At 38.4% G+C, this 15,560-nt stretch overlaps 1 protein-coding gene and 1 pseudogene across 1 annotated transcript in view; both read left to right on the top strand.

Moving 5' to 3' along the window:
- Nucleotides 1-3,243: 3,243 nt before the first annotated feature.
- Nucleotides 3,244-4,770, top strand: LOC150105881 (acetylcholinesterase pseudogene; annotated as a pseudogene).
- A 1,217-nt stretch (nt 4,771-5,987) lies between these two features.
- Nucleotides 5,988-15,560, top strand: part of LOC150105880 (acetylcholinesterase-like) — a 30,945-nt gene continuing 21,372 nt past the window's right edge. The window contains exon 1 of the mRNA XM_090394586.1: nt 5,988-6,336. Coding sequence (XP_090250712.1) covers nt 5,988-6,336 — 349 coding nt within the window. The remainder of the gene's footprint in view (nt 6,337-15,560) is intronic.

The raw sequence follows: 15,560 nt of genomic DNA, 5'->3' as shown, positions 1-15,560 counted from the left end.
TGTGGATATAAAATTCAACTATTTTTGAATATTCGTAATTAGAAGCATCATCTGGAAAGCTGTAAGTACTTTTTTAACTTAAACATAACAACTGCTCATATGCTTTTGGTAAGCGTAATTCTAATACTGAATAGTTTTTTTTTCCATAAGAATAATCATAGGGTATATATTAGAGTATCAAAATAACACATTAGCGACTTTTCATGTCTAATGCGTGTGTGTGTGTGATTAAGGACACCATTATAATTAAATTATTCAGAAAACCTAATCACACCCGTCATAACGACATACTCTAAGAATTCCCACCGTTTAACAGTAAAGAAATACCCCAAAATGTATTGGAAAATTAGTACAACCATCTATAGAAATAAAAAAAACTGCATGTTTGAGTGACAGAGCATATAATTAAATTATTCACAAAACCTCGAAAGACTGTCGCCATCGTGAGTTAAAAAAAAACTGTATGTTTGAGTGACATAGCATATAATTAAATTAAATTATCATTCCAAACTCAATAACAACAAACATTCACGTCACGATTCCTTATCTTATCTTTATCTTGATCTTGTCAGAAGTCTCCCACCAATCACGACACGATTACTTAATCACTAATATATCTCCTTTCCATTCAAAACAATAACGTCACTTATTAACAACTAACAAATGACGTCACTTATCTACATCTCATAACAACAAACATTCACGTCACCATTCCTTATCTTATCTTGATCTTCATCTGGTCACGACACGATTCCTTATCTATACCATCACCCATAATTCCATACGCGAACCAAAACACACCAGCTGAAGCCATTGACACATATGCCCACTGGGAAATTCCTAACATTCCAAACCCATGAAGCCACGCCCACAATGACGTCAACCAACACGTCACGATTCCTTATCTTATCTTGATCTTGATCTGGTTTAAATAGGCTCCCATACTACTAGGTTCGTTTCGAAATATCTGCGCAATTTAGCTAGTCCTAACGAACTAGTTGATAAAATCTTATTGCCTAATATACATAACGCACCGCCTTGAGATTTCCTTTGGTCGTGAATCCGAATAATAAATAACTTGAGTCGTATTTACGTTTTAAATGACTTAGCGATGTTTCAGTATTGACAAAAAAACACTTCCCTTTTTCTCGATTCATCTGCTACGCAAGTAATGCCAGTGTCCTGATCTGTATTTTCGTCAGCATCCGATTTACCAGTCTCTTTGTCGCTTGCAACACGTTTTTTTAAAAAAACCTTCTCTCAACTAACAATCCATGATTTAATTTGGGGTACACATAATAGTAATATTATAAATTTATACGATGCCCACTTTATTATTTTTATATGAAAAGTCCATAAGGCATCACAAAATGATTGCAGTGCATAACACTGCTGATCTATGAATGATTACGCCCATTCGTACGCTGCACAGCAGCGCTCCACCTCACTACAGTTCATTTCATTAGGGGGATATGACTCAACTAGTGGTGGGAGAATCAAATGCAAGTATTCGATTCGTTCATCCACCACTTGACTCAACTGATTTGATTGAAATTTTTGAAATTTATTTACATATATTTTTCATATTTTAAACTATTAATCAGATGGGGTGGGGGGGGGGGGGGGTGGGGGGGGGGGGGGGTGGGGGGGGGGGGGGGTGGGGGGGGGGGGGGGTGGGGGGGGGGGGGGGTGGGGGGGGGGGGGGGTGGGGGGGGGGGGGGGTGGGGGGGGGGGGGGGTGGGGGGGGGGGGGGGTGGGGGGGGGGGGGGGTGGGGGGGGGGGGGGGTGGGGGGGGGGGGGGGTGGGGGGGGGGGGGGGTGGGGGGGGGGGGGGGTGGGGGGGGGGGGGGGTGGGGGGGGGGGGGGGTGGGGGGGGGGGGGGGTGGGGGGGGGGGGGGGTGGGGGGGGGGGGGGGTGGGGGGGGGGGGGGGTGGGGGGGGGGGGGGGTGGGGGGGGGGGGGGGTGGGGGGGGGGGGGGGTGGGGGGGGGGGGGGGTGGGGGGGGGGGGGGGTGGGGGGGGGGGGGGGTGGGGGGGGGGGGGGGTGGGGGGGGGGGGGGGTGGGGGGGGGGGGGGGTGGGGGGGGGGGGGGGTGGGGGGGGGGGGGGAAGACTAATCGTATTGCATTTAACAGAAATACGAAAGTAAATAATAGCAAAAGACAAGACAATATAGTCTTTTTTATGTATGTATGTATGTATTGTTTATTTAGATTTTAATTAGATTTTCATAATATTTTTATTCTTATACAATGAAAGCAATATATTTATTGATTTGATGAGTTTCCTAATTTCCGTTTCGTTTCAATTTTTATTCAATTTAACCTGGTTGGGAAATCCTGCTCAAATTTCATGACCAAACATGGTAAGCACTCGAGCCACTTCAGGCCTCTAATAAGCAGTGCTGTTGTCTCACATCTGACGATGAAATTCATCTCACACCTAAAAACAGTTGCAAACATCCATGCCCATTGCGCGTTTCGAATCCACAGCTCATTGGTGGAAGAGGGTACGCTATTCAGCATGTATATATATATGTATATATATATTTTTTATTTATTTATTTTATTTTATTTTTTTTCCCACTAAAGAAGACTAAATATGAAATTTTAAATTTCTCAGTGTTATAAAATACTAGTATTGGAGGAAAAGGTAATGGCTAGTATTGAAATTGCAGATGGCAATTTAACTTATGCTGATTTACATGACGATGATAGGATTTGTGTAATATTATTATCATTTTCTTTAATATAATTACTCGAAAGTGCACCTATCATCTTAAACTAGCTATCTAAACGATAACAACGTATGACGTATCTTTTGTAAGCAGGAAAAGGGTGCAGTGATTTTCAAAATACACTTTTATTCAATAACTAAAACATGTCACCTTCTGAATTAGTTCAAATGAAAAAATAGATCACAGCTGGATGGATGGCTGAATGCGCAGAACAGAAAAATAGTGAATGGTTAGAATAATAAATATTCTTAAATATTGTGTCATTTCTCCTTAACTATTATTAAATATATTATTTTCTCTAATAACTATTCTAACTATTAATAGAATAGTTAATAGGAATAACAGGCATATGTAAATAGTTAACAACCTATTTGTTTATAAATTCAGTGATGATTCATAATTTCATTTACATTGAGCAAGAATATGAATTTTTTTGGAAAAAGAGAAACTCAAAACAGCTTATTTTTCTTATAGCAAGCACGCAGACACAAGGACACTGCAAAGATAAGGATGGCTACTGCGAATTCGAAAACCGAGAGACTTCGAAGAATGAAAATGTCACATTTATTCTTCTGCCTTTTCGTCTGTATTTTAGTGTCATCAGTACAAGCAGATGATATGCTCATTCAGACAAACAAAGGACCAGTAAGAGGGAAAACAATTTCAACTCCAACGGGAAAATTTGTGGATACGTTTCTTGGAATTCCTTACGCAATTCCACCAATTGGTGAACGTCGATTTCGTGCACCAGAACCAGCAGAACCTTGGACCACAGTCTTTAATGCCACAGAACTGCCCAACGCATGTATACAAACTAAGTCAAATGTATTCGAAGCATTCAAGGTCCTACAATTGAACAGACAAACCAGCGAAGATTGCTTGCAATTAAGTGTGTTTATACCTCGTCCCAGACCACAAAACGCAAATGTTATGGTTTGGATACATGGAGGTGGTTTTACAATCGGGTATTCAGCACTGCCTTTATATGATCCTCGTATTCTAGTATCGGAAGAGGAGGTCATAGTTGTACAAATAAATTACAGAGTTGGTGTCCTAGGCTTTCTGTATTTCGGAACAGCTGACGCTCCAGGTAACATGGCATTTCTTGATCAGCAACTAGCACTTCAGTGGATTAAAGATAACATCCAGTTCTTTGGTGGTGATCCACAGAAAATAACTTTGTTTGGGGAAAGTGCTGGAGCAGCCAGTGCATCTTATCATCTTATAATACGAGAAAGCTGGAATCTCTTCGATAGAGCAATCCTTGAGAGTGGTTCTGCAAATGCCCCATGGGGTTTAAGAGATAAAAATGAAACAATAAGTGAGGGATTGACGTTAGCTCACATGCTTAACTGTCCTCACAGTCCTCAAAATATAAATTCTGTTTTGAAGTGTCTGAGGCAAAGAGATGCCAAACAAATAGGTGAAATGCAACCACCAATTGAAGTCGTTTTTAAATTCAACTTCGGTCCAGTACTCGATGGCAACCTTATTACAGAAACAGCTGCCCAATCGTTATCAAGAAGAAATTTCAAAAATACTAGTATTTTAATTGGAACCAATTTGAACGAAGGAACTGCATTTTTAAATTTAGGGTTTCCAGATATTTTCCCCTTAATTAATAATATTGAAATTTCTCACAAAGAATTCATGCAAGTTGCTCGTCAACTAATTCCCTCAGACAATGAAGTTATTCAAGACGTTTTTCTATACGAGTACACGCCATTGCAAGATATCAATAATTCGACTCTGAACATTGGTGGACTCGAAAGACTGCTTGCAGATGGCCAATTTACTTGTCCTTCTGTTTTTCATGCACTACGCTATGCACAAGCGAACAATCCAGTTTACCAATATCTATTCACTCATCATGCTAGGTTGAATGTCTACCCAAGATGGTTCGGATCCCCACATATGTATGAAATAGCTTATGTGTTTGGTCTACCTTTAAATCCTGAATATAGATTTGTTCGAGAAGAAAAAGTATTGAGCAAGAGGATAATGAGATATTGGACTAATTTTGCAAGAACAGGGTAAGTAGGTTTTCCTATGGTGTAATAAAAATTACTGACTCTTGCGATATATTTCTATTACTTTTCACAGACAGCTCTTCACCAAATATATTTCTAATTTAAAAAACAATAAACCCTTTAGTGACCCATCGTTTTCTTTGCTATCGTCCGAATTTAGTGTGTGTTTCAACCATATTGTTCGCGTTATTTTTCCTGATAGTATGCTTCAAGGTCAGGTGTATGTCACGGATGTCTGCATATTCCAAAACGATATGTATTCGTGTTACAAAAGGGATCATTGTACACCTGGGGTGAAAGGATAACATAGGATCATTGCAATAACCAACAGTGAAATCCGACCAAAACATAGTTCAATTTACAAAGGTAATGTTTGTATCCATGTCTTTCAAAAGATCCAAATGTCAATATTAACTTCAATGGATGTCTTCTTTACAAATTAATGCTAAATTTAAATTTCTCTGTCCTACTAATGCGTTGGGGAAGCAAAAGGTAATGTGGAAGAGCAGGATAGTGAGGTAGGAAAGATTTTGAATGGAGATGTGAGTCGTGCCATTGAAGAGAAAAGGAAAGGTACACAGGGTGGACAGAGGAAAACTGCATGACAAGTGTAGATGATGGTTTCAGGAGTATATATGTGAATACGCAAGGAAGATTGAAACAGTCGAGGATGTGGGAAGACGTTTAGATCTCGGGAGGGGTTATAACATCAGTGATGATAGACAGGAGGTTCGAAGTATCATGTGAATTAGTGGGAAATTGAATTAGTGAGAGTTGTTACAGAAACAGAAATGAGCTCATGTGTATGTTTACAAATGCAAGAAGTATACGAAACAAGGGGAATGAATTGTAGAATAGATAGAGTTCGTTAGTCGAAAAAATGTTGGTATAAGCGAGACATGATTAAACAAGGAACAATCATGTTCCTTGTTCAATCATGTTCAATGGCGAAGACAGACAAAGCCAAATGTAAGGAGTGTTATTGTTGATGGGATGGCAGAAGAGGTGTTTGTCCATTTAGAGACAAACAACACTGCAGTGAGTGCAAAGGACAAATACTGACAGTGCTTTTTGAAGCCGTATGGTGAGAAGTGGAGGTGAAAAGGAGGAAATTTTTAGCAGGAAGTTGCTAGACCTGGTAATGTGGAAGGCAGTGAAAAGGAAATTTTTGGCAAATGGGTCTGGCTAATAAGAAAAGTATGATCATTATGGGTGACTTCAATTATGATAATACAGACTGCAATGAATGAACAGACAGCATCAGGAACCAAAGAGAATGAATTTGAGTTTTTAAGGGTTAAATACCTTAAGCAGTACATAACAGAGGCCACAAGTGGATCGACGATCTCGTATTTGATTACCTCGACAGAAGATATAATTGTAAATGAAGTGTCGCATCTTCCTCCACTTGATGAACGTGAATATGATCACTTTGATTTTGTGAGAACAACGTGTTATAGGCAGAACTATAATGCAGATGATTATGACAAGCTCAGAAGATTGCGTACACAATATCACGGAATGAGTAATCGCATGGGACGAACTTCAATGCTGCTTGATCTCTGCTCAGGAAGTATGTGGCCGCGAAGCAATGACTGCGTGTATTCCAAAGGTCAGGAGATTAAATACGTGTAAAATGGATAACTAAAGAAGTGAAGCGTGCAATCTGGAAGAAAGGGCATTTTGGAGGCTGCATAAGATGAATGGAGATAATCGGTTACATGAGGAGTACAGAGTGTAATCAAGGAAGATATCTCAATGAATAAGGATAGCGAAAATGCTATACGAGCAGCAGTTAGCAAATGGCGCTAAATGAAATCGTGAGGAGTTTTTTTTCGATATGCGGTCAGTAGAACGACGAATGTTGATGGAAGGATGATATTGATCAATAATTATGAGAGAATGATAAAGATAAACACTGATGTGAATATAGTAGAAGTATCAGATGAGCAGTTTATTGAAGTATTACATCCTTTTGAAAGTATCGTCATGCAGAACTTGAGAGCGGTGGAAAGAGGGGGGAACTACTGACGGAGAGTGAGCAGGAAGGATATGTGGCACTGAGAAAACTTGATGTCAAAAAAGGCCACGGGACTTGATGGTATATATATATATATCTATCACGGCGTGTCTTTGGGGATTGTGCCAGGGAGTTAGCAACAGCTTTATTGTACACTTTTAACATGAGTCTTATATGAGCCCAGATTCCAAAGGAGTGGAAGGAGAGTAAAAACGTTCTGCTTCATAAAGTGGGTAATAATAATAATAATAATAATAATAATAATAATAATAATAATAATAATAATAATAATAATAATAATAATAATAATTATTATTATTATTATTATTATTATTATTATTACTATTATTATTATTATTATTATTATTAAGAAATTAAAAACTGCGTCAAAGAGCTAACTGAAAGACAGCATAATTTAATTAAAGAGACAACGGACCTACGGCAAGAACTAAACTCTCTAAAGCAACAGTACGAGCTCTCAAACCAACAGCAGCACAAAAATGACCTCCTCATAAATGGTCTCCCAGAAATAGCTACGGAACCTCTAAGAGACACTGTAATACAACTAAGCCAAAAAATCGGCTCCCCCATTGAACCAAGAGACATCCAGTCAGTGCATCGGTTACCACAAAAAAGGAAAAGAGAAAATAATACCCGTCCTTCTCCCGTCGTAGTGCGACTCACCAACAGCCTAACAAAAACTACACTTATAAAAGCTAGCAGGATTAAAAATCCAGTAGTAAAGGATCTGAAAGGAGACCACGACAACAGCCCAATATACTTGTCTGAATACCTTACTCCACACTATCAGAAAATATTCTACCAAGCAAGGAAAGTAAAAACAGAAAACAATTACCAGTTTATATGGACAAGAGACAGCAAAATATTCCTTAGAAAGACACAAGACTCAAAACCAATCGAAATAAAATCCATAGATGACCTCAACAGGCTGTCACATTGAAAGGAATATTGACAACTCGTAAAGAAGGACCAGCACCCCAACCAACATGAATGCACACCATCAAGCAGACGTAATCACCCCGGAACATGATAATTGCCACATTCTGAAATCAATATCAGAATGGAAACAACTGACAATCCCCAAAAAAGGACTATCTATTCTCCACATCAACATCAGAAGCATTCAAAAATACTGGCTGACCCTGCAAGCTTATCTGAAGAAAGATATAGACGAAATAGACATTTTAATACTGACTGAAGTATCTATGACAAACGAAGAGGCATCCTCCTACCAAATGCCACACTTGCAACAACACAAACACTGCAGACAAACAAAACGAGGCGGTGGTATAATAATATTTACCAAACATAAACTAGAAGTAACAGAAATAAACTATAAATTAGAATACGCAGAAAATATATGCATCGAAATTAAAAACATCAAACAAGAAAACTCCCTGATATTAAACGCAATATACAGACCACCCAACTTAAGCACCACAAAATTCCTAGAAGAACTAAACAGATGGCTTTCAGCCACGAAAGTAGGCATCTCAAAATACTTGATAATAATAGGAGACATTAATATAAACATTAGGAACATAAATAACAACACAGAACAATACCTAGACCTATTATCGGCGTATAACATAACCCCATCCATACAGTCGTATACACGAGAAGAGATAATCGGAAACACAACAACCTCAACCTGCATTGATCATATAAATATAAGGGCCCCTCCAAACAGCAACACAGCAGCCGTCATAACATGCAAACTAGCAGACCATTATTTCACAGCATTGCAGTTACACACTGAACCAGAACCCATAAAAATCACTGAGACTACAAAACAGTATCATAGCATTGTATCCATGGATAACAGACAACATACTAACAGACATACAAAGAAAAGACGCCCTATGGAAACAACTTAAGAAGTCACCGAACAATATCGCTTTAAAAGCTGAATACAAAAGAAAACGGAATCTCCTAACAACCCAGATTCGAACGGAAAAAAGAAACTATTAGAGCAACAAATTAACAACAGCACAGAATGACATAAAGGAGACCTGGCACCTGATTAATGAAATGCTGGACAATATACACAGAACCACTGCCACAGAAACAATAAAACACAGTTTTGCCTGCGACCCCAAATCCCTTAAACAGTTGGCAAACAACTTTAATCAGCACTTCGCGAACTCTGTCCAAAAGCTACAAGAAACAACCTTTCCTCACACATACGAACATTCTCCACTAGGTCCACGAGCAACCCAGTCGATGTTTTTCCCCACAGTAACAAAAGAAGAACTATCACTGGCAATTCAACAAATTAATCCTAACAAAGGACCGGGGATAGACGGAATCAGACCAAAAGACATCAAGAAAAACTCAACCGACCTACTTCCAGTTATACAAAAACTGTTAAATAAAATCTTCGAAACGGGACAGATACCTGAAACACTGAAGACTGCATTAATCACACCCATACACAAACAGGGAAAAAGAAACATAATAAGTAATTACAGACCTATCGCCACGCTGCCTGTAATCAACCAAATCATGGAGCGCATTGTACATCAGAAACTCTCCACATACGTTGAAAAATTTCAAATCGTACCCAAAACACAATATGGCTTTCAAAAAAATAAAGGAACAGCAACACTCCTGGAAGACTTCACAGATCTAATAAACGCTGCAGTGGATAAAAACAGAAAAACATTAGTGTTATTCATTGACCTAACAAAAGCATTTGACACACTAACACATAAAACCTTGTTAACGAAACTTACCCATATCGGAATTGGAGGTCGTCTACTCCAGTGGTTTAAAGCATACACGAAAAACAGAAAGCACATCACACGTATAGGATCAGCACACAGCAAAGAGGTACATGTAACCTGTGGAGTACCGCAAGGAGCTGTCCTATCTCCCATTCTATTTAACATATACACACACGACATAAGCCAACTCCCCCTAAAAAGTAAAATCTTCCAGTATGCAGACGACACTGCCATAGTATCCATTCACAACACTGCAAAAATCGCTTACAAAAATATGCAACACGACATCAATCAAATCACTAACTGGTTAACCGAAAACGGCATATATATAAACCCTGGAAAAACAAAGCTAATGATATTCAAAAACCCCCAAACCCTGCCCATAGAAACTAAATATCTCACTATCAAACATTCATCCTCCTATACACAAAGTGCAGAACCTAAAATCACAACCATCACACAGGTGAAAGCAACACGCTATCTCGGACTTCACTTCGATGCTGATCAAAGTTGGAATAGCCATACAAACTACCTACATACCAAGCTTAGGATAATAGCAAGCAAACTATACAGATTAAAAGACATTGCCCCAACCCACATAAAAATACTAATCTATAAAGCATTATGTGAAAACATTTTAAGATATGCAATCACATCATACGCATTCTGCACAGACTACAGACTTAACAGGCTACAATGGTTGCAAGATAAAATGATAAAACTGATATTCTGGGAACAACCCACTCTTATGCAGGAAGCATGGACAAAACACAAAATATTTAAGGTGAAACACTTACGCAACTACACAGTCATGTTAAAACACTACTACAGCCCAACATATAGAGTAACCAGAACAACATATCAAATAACAGGACCACAGTCAACAAACTACATAACATATAAGTACAACAATCAGCACGGCAAAGCCACCCGAAACTTCTACGTACCTGATATGATAAACAAACTGCCGTTCGACAACAGAAACCTAGGAACATACAGAGAGCTGAAACAAGCACTATATAAATATTATAGCGAGAATGAAAATTAGAGCAATTCATGTTTCTCTCTCCCCCACCACACATACACACACACACAAACCATGCCAACCCCCCCTCTCAAAAAACTACCACTACAAGAACACAAAGAAACAAACACACCATGTCTAAATCCAACCCTATTTGCACAAAAAAAAAAAAAAAGTTAAACTGTAATAGCAGTCAAAGTCTTACAAACACGTACCAACAAACAGTAAAATCAACACTTGGCTTGTGACCACTATAGGAACACAACCGTGAAACCACCACCCTCTGTCATCTATTATCTTCCTCAGATAAGCTCTGCTAAGCTTCGAGGAAAAAAATTACTAACTTGCAAGTATCTGCTATACACACTTGTAATGCGTTATAAATACTGTATACATATAATTACTACAGCAACTATGTATGCAATTCATCTGAGACATAAAAAAAAAAAAAATTCTGTATAATCCTTATTGTAAATACTGTAAATATTATTATTGTATGTAACTTATACTGAGACATAATAAAATGTAAAAAAAAAAAAAAAAAAAAATTATTATTATTGAACTGTGTGTGTATGCTGCATTACTGCATTGTATCGTGAATTGTGTGCACATTGGTGCCAATCCATATTTAGCTAGTTTAAAAAAATGTATATTCATATTTATAAAATGTACTCTGCATTTTGTATATCGAATTTTCGTACTGTACAGAAAAGATAGTATGTTTTTCATTGTGTGTGTGCAGATACTCTGTGTGATAGTAAACCTTATCATTTTCATTGTAAAAAGAAATAAGTCGTTTATAAAAAAAAATTATTATTATTATTATTATTATTATATTCTAAATTCAAAATTTCTGTATAAACCTTATTGTAAATATTATTATTGTATGTAATTTATACTGAGACATAATAAAATGTTTAAACAAAAAAATTATTATTATTATTATCTAAGACCTCCAGGGAGTCAAGGACACCTCGAGGAAGGCTGTAAATTAACCAACCCAGCTATCATACCTACCCTTAAATTTATTCACACTAGACGCACTCACTACCCATAAGGGCAATTTATTCCACTCACTCACTGCTCTCTCTCTGGGAGTAAAACCTATCTCTTACCCCTTTCTTGACTGAGAACAACCTTAACTTCCACAGATGCCCTTGTGTTCTCTCCCCGCCTTCCATATAACGAAAATTTCATCAGTTGAAATGCTCTAACAACCATTCGAAAGTTTATAGACCTCTATCATATCACCTCCTCTTTCTCCTGTTAACCAGAGTCTGTAATCCACATACTCGCAATCTGTCCTCATAATCTGAATCCCATAATCCGGATATAATCGTTGTAATTCTTAATATAAGAAAATCCAATGATTAGAGTCGTGGTCAAGGTGTCGGAGAAGCTAGTGAGGACAAGGATTCAGAACTGGGTTGACAGCAGCTAAATTTTCCTTAATAGACAGCATGTGTTTCAAAGGTAAGATTGTGTTTTAGCAATCTGCTTACTTATTATAACAAGGTGACGACGAATACATTAGACAAGAGGGATTCATGTATAGTATACTTTGACTTTGCAAAGGCCTTTGATAGATTGCCAAATGACAAACTAGTAGTTAAAAGGGAACAGACAGGCTTCAATAGTAGATTGGAGCTTGGATTTGAGATTAGCTGTTTGATATGTATAGGGGGGGAGGGGTTATGCCAGAAGAGGAAAGTTATTAGTTGTGTGTCCCAGAAGTCTCTTTTGGGGCCATATTGCTTAATATGTATGTACATGATTGAAGGGCTTGAATAGTGATATACAGCTGTTTGCAGATTATGAAAAGTTGGAAGAGGATCTGATTAGACGTTGCAGCTGTGCAAGAGGACCTAATTAGACTGTCTGAATGGGTACGTGTGGGGGGATGTGAGTTTAATGTTGCAAAGTGTAAGGTTTTAAAATATGGGCAGCAAATATTGGATGCAGAAGAAACTTTAGAAGAGACGGAGGAGAGAAGGATTTGGGGGTTGTGGTGGATAGCGACTTGAAGTTTCCTGGATAATTTACCAAAATTGCTAGGGCAACAGAGCAACTTATGGGAACGATGAGGAGAACACTGACTTGTAAAAGAAGGGAGGTTTGGATTTCATTATACAGGTCTATTATATTCATGCTGGATGTGGATTACTGTGCACAGATTTAGTCGCTAGGTTTACAAAAGGTTGATGAGATGTTGGAGAGGGTTTAGAGACGATTGACGAATTTGGATTCTGGTCTCTGAAATGCGGAATATCAGGATAGATTGAGAGAATGCAAATTACAGAACCTAGTGGAGAGAAGGAAGACGGGACATATGATCGAGACGTATAAGTTGGTAAGGGTTAGTTACCAGATTAGGGAGAATGAGATTTTTCAGGGAATATCTGGAGAGAGAGCGGGGGGAGCGAGAGTCCGAATGTGGAAGCTGTTAAGGTAGGTATCGGCAAGGGGATGAGGAGTAGATTTTTTTGCGTCGAGAGTGGAGGTTGATTGGAATGTATTGCCCGAGATTGTGGTGAGTGCAGAGTCAGTGAATTCAGTTAAGACGAGGTACAATTAGCAGTGGAAATGAGAGTGGGACCTCCCACGCTGAGTCTCTTGACTCCATGGATGTCTGTGTATAATAATAATAATAATAATAATAATAATAATAATAATAATAATAATAATAATAATAATAATAATAATAATAAATGTTTGGAGCTTACTTATTTATTTATATTTCTCTTCTCAGAAATCCCAATATTTCGCCAGATGGTTCGAACCTCAACGACTGGCCCCAGTATACTGTATCAACTCAAAAATACCTGATTCTTGACGCAGGATGTAAAGATGTAGGAGACAAACTGAGGGTGCGGAGGTGTTTCTTGTGGAATAGTCTCATTCCGCATTTGAAGGACTTGTTAGGTAAATATTTTGTATCATGCGTTATAATGATAAAAATAATGTGATAAGTATTTTACATTTAGAAAAGCATGTTACAAAAAAACATATTGCGATGAAATTTCAAACTGATTTTAATTAAATTAATAAAAAATATAAAAAAGCATTTTAGCTTTCAGATTTGTTTTGGTCCTTCCGTGCTCAGAAAATCTACACATGGAAAATTTTCATGAGCAGTTAGTATTAAAGTAAAAATAAATAAATAAATTCAGGCCTGTGTAGTTCAGCGAATGTAGCGCTTGCATGTTCTGTGCTAGGCCTCATAGACTAGTCTTATAATTCAAGTCTAGACTTGAAGATTTCAAGTCTAGTCGCCGACTAGAGGAACTTCTTCTAAGCCTTTCTTTGACCGGTTCCCGAGTTAGTCGATCTCTGGCACGGGCAAGCGCCCCTGCCAGAGATCGATTAACAACTAACGTTTTTTTTTTATCTCCCAGAAACTCGGGTTTATCTTCTCGTGAACTCAAGAAAATCAACCGTAGAACTCGCATTATTTCAGACAGTAACAATTCTGTTAGGACTAGGCACTAAGAGATTGCAGTACTTGTTTTCCGATCTCTTCATCGTTGGCCGCCTAAAATTAGTGATAATCATGTGCCACTCTATCTCTAATTGGCTACTGGCGGAGATTGAACTTCCCATTCAGTCTCCATAAGATAGATACGGTGAAAAGGCCTTGTATCTTCCATATTAGCGAATAAAAAGCGTTTGCATTATTATTATTATTATTATTATTATTATTATTATTATTACCAGTATAAATAAATTCGTTAATGCCATTTATTCCAACGGAGTAGGCAACCCCAACGCTGTGGGATTTTGGAGACAGTCATTTTCCATTCTTAGTCTCAGAGAATCAAATAATGGGAAAAAATGGAAGCCGTGACACATTTCGTATATTAATCTGGCGTTGGTTCGCATTGGGCGTTTAGAACAGCTTGTATTCTTCAAGGAAGAGAATTTGTCAGTGCTTGGAACTCAACAGGAGAAATGTTACACCATTCGTGCAAGAGAAACTGGATCGGTTCGCTTTATCCTTTGTCGCTGGAAACGTTGCTTGCTAGCTCGCACGAAAACGACCCATAAATGTTCTTTATGATTTCAGTGTGGTGATTGGGATGGCCATACTCTGCACCGTTGTGTAGTGTACTGCACCATTGGACGCCAAGGCGTCTGTTGACGGGAGTGATTAAAGGCTTGTGTAAGGCAACTCGACCGTGATATCCAAGAGTGTACAGTTCCCAGTGCAGAGTTATGTTAAAATGAGTTTCTCACGACCAGTGTTGAATTTTTCGCAAAATTGCTCAGCAGTGGCCCTTCTATTTTTCGTAGTGCAACGCACTAATGCTCGAACGACCCTCCCTTGCTTTCGTCTACTATTGCATTTCGCTGACGAGGTTTGTCCTGTCGATTGCCACTCTGACATAACCTTAGAGCCTGCTCCTCGACTAACATGTGTTTGTTTAGCTGTTCTGGTCAAGGAATCGCCTGCCACCTGGCTTCAATAATCACGGCCCTCCTGGAGTTTGGATATCAACTGCATCTGTGTTTGGAGCAACGTTCACCCTCATCTGCAACTGCCAATAATGCGATCCGAAAGCTCAGTGGTTCCATTTTTTTTGTCCTTACCTGTAGCAGGCTGACATTATTAATGATTTTTAAGCGGCATCTGTGAAGGGATTAGGACAGAACACATCATACGGAGGACAGCTGCCATTTCGTGGTCCCTAATGTTATTTAGGGGAATGGAAAATCCCATGTCCATCTATTTAAACCCTCCTGGTACATCACGAGTTGTGTAAAATGCAAATTCCTTGCATTTGCTGTTTACAACATCTCCTGTTGGTGAATTTTGGAACTACAAGACCTTGAGCAGGAATACTTTATATATATATATATTTTTTTTTTAAATTTTTTATTTAACTTGTTAAAATAAACATTACACGATAGGCAACAATGATTATTTACATATTATAAGTATATATTTACAGAGAAAGAAAAAACATTTTCCTTTCGGGTGTACAATAGAGATATAAATGAATATTCAA

The sequence above is a fragment of the Typopeltis vanoorti genome, chromosome 6 (genome assembly GCF_054136105.1).
Source record: "Typopeltis vanoorti isolate ZY-2024b chromosome 6, IOZ_Tvanoo_1.0, whole genome shotgun sequence".
NCBI classification, from domain to species: Eukaryota; Metazoa; Arthropoda; class Arachnida; order Uropygi; family Thelyphonidae; genus Typopeltis; species Typopeltis vanoorti.
The sequence above is the reverse complement of the archived record's forward strand: the minus strand, read 5'-3'. Positions and strand labels throughout refer to the sequence as shown.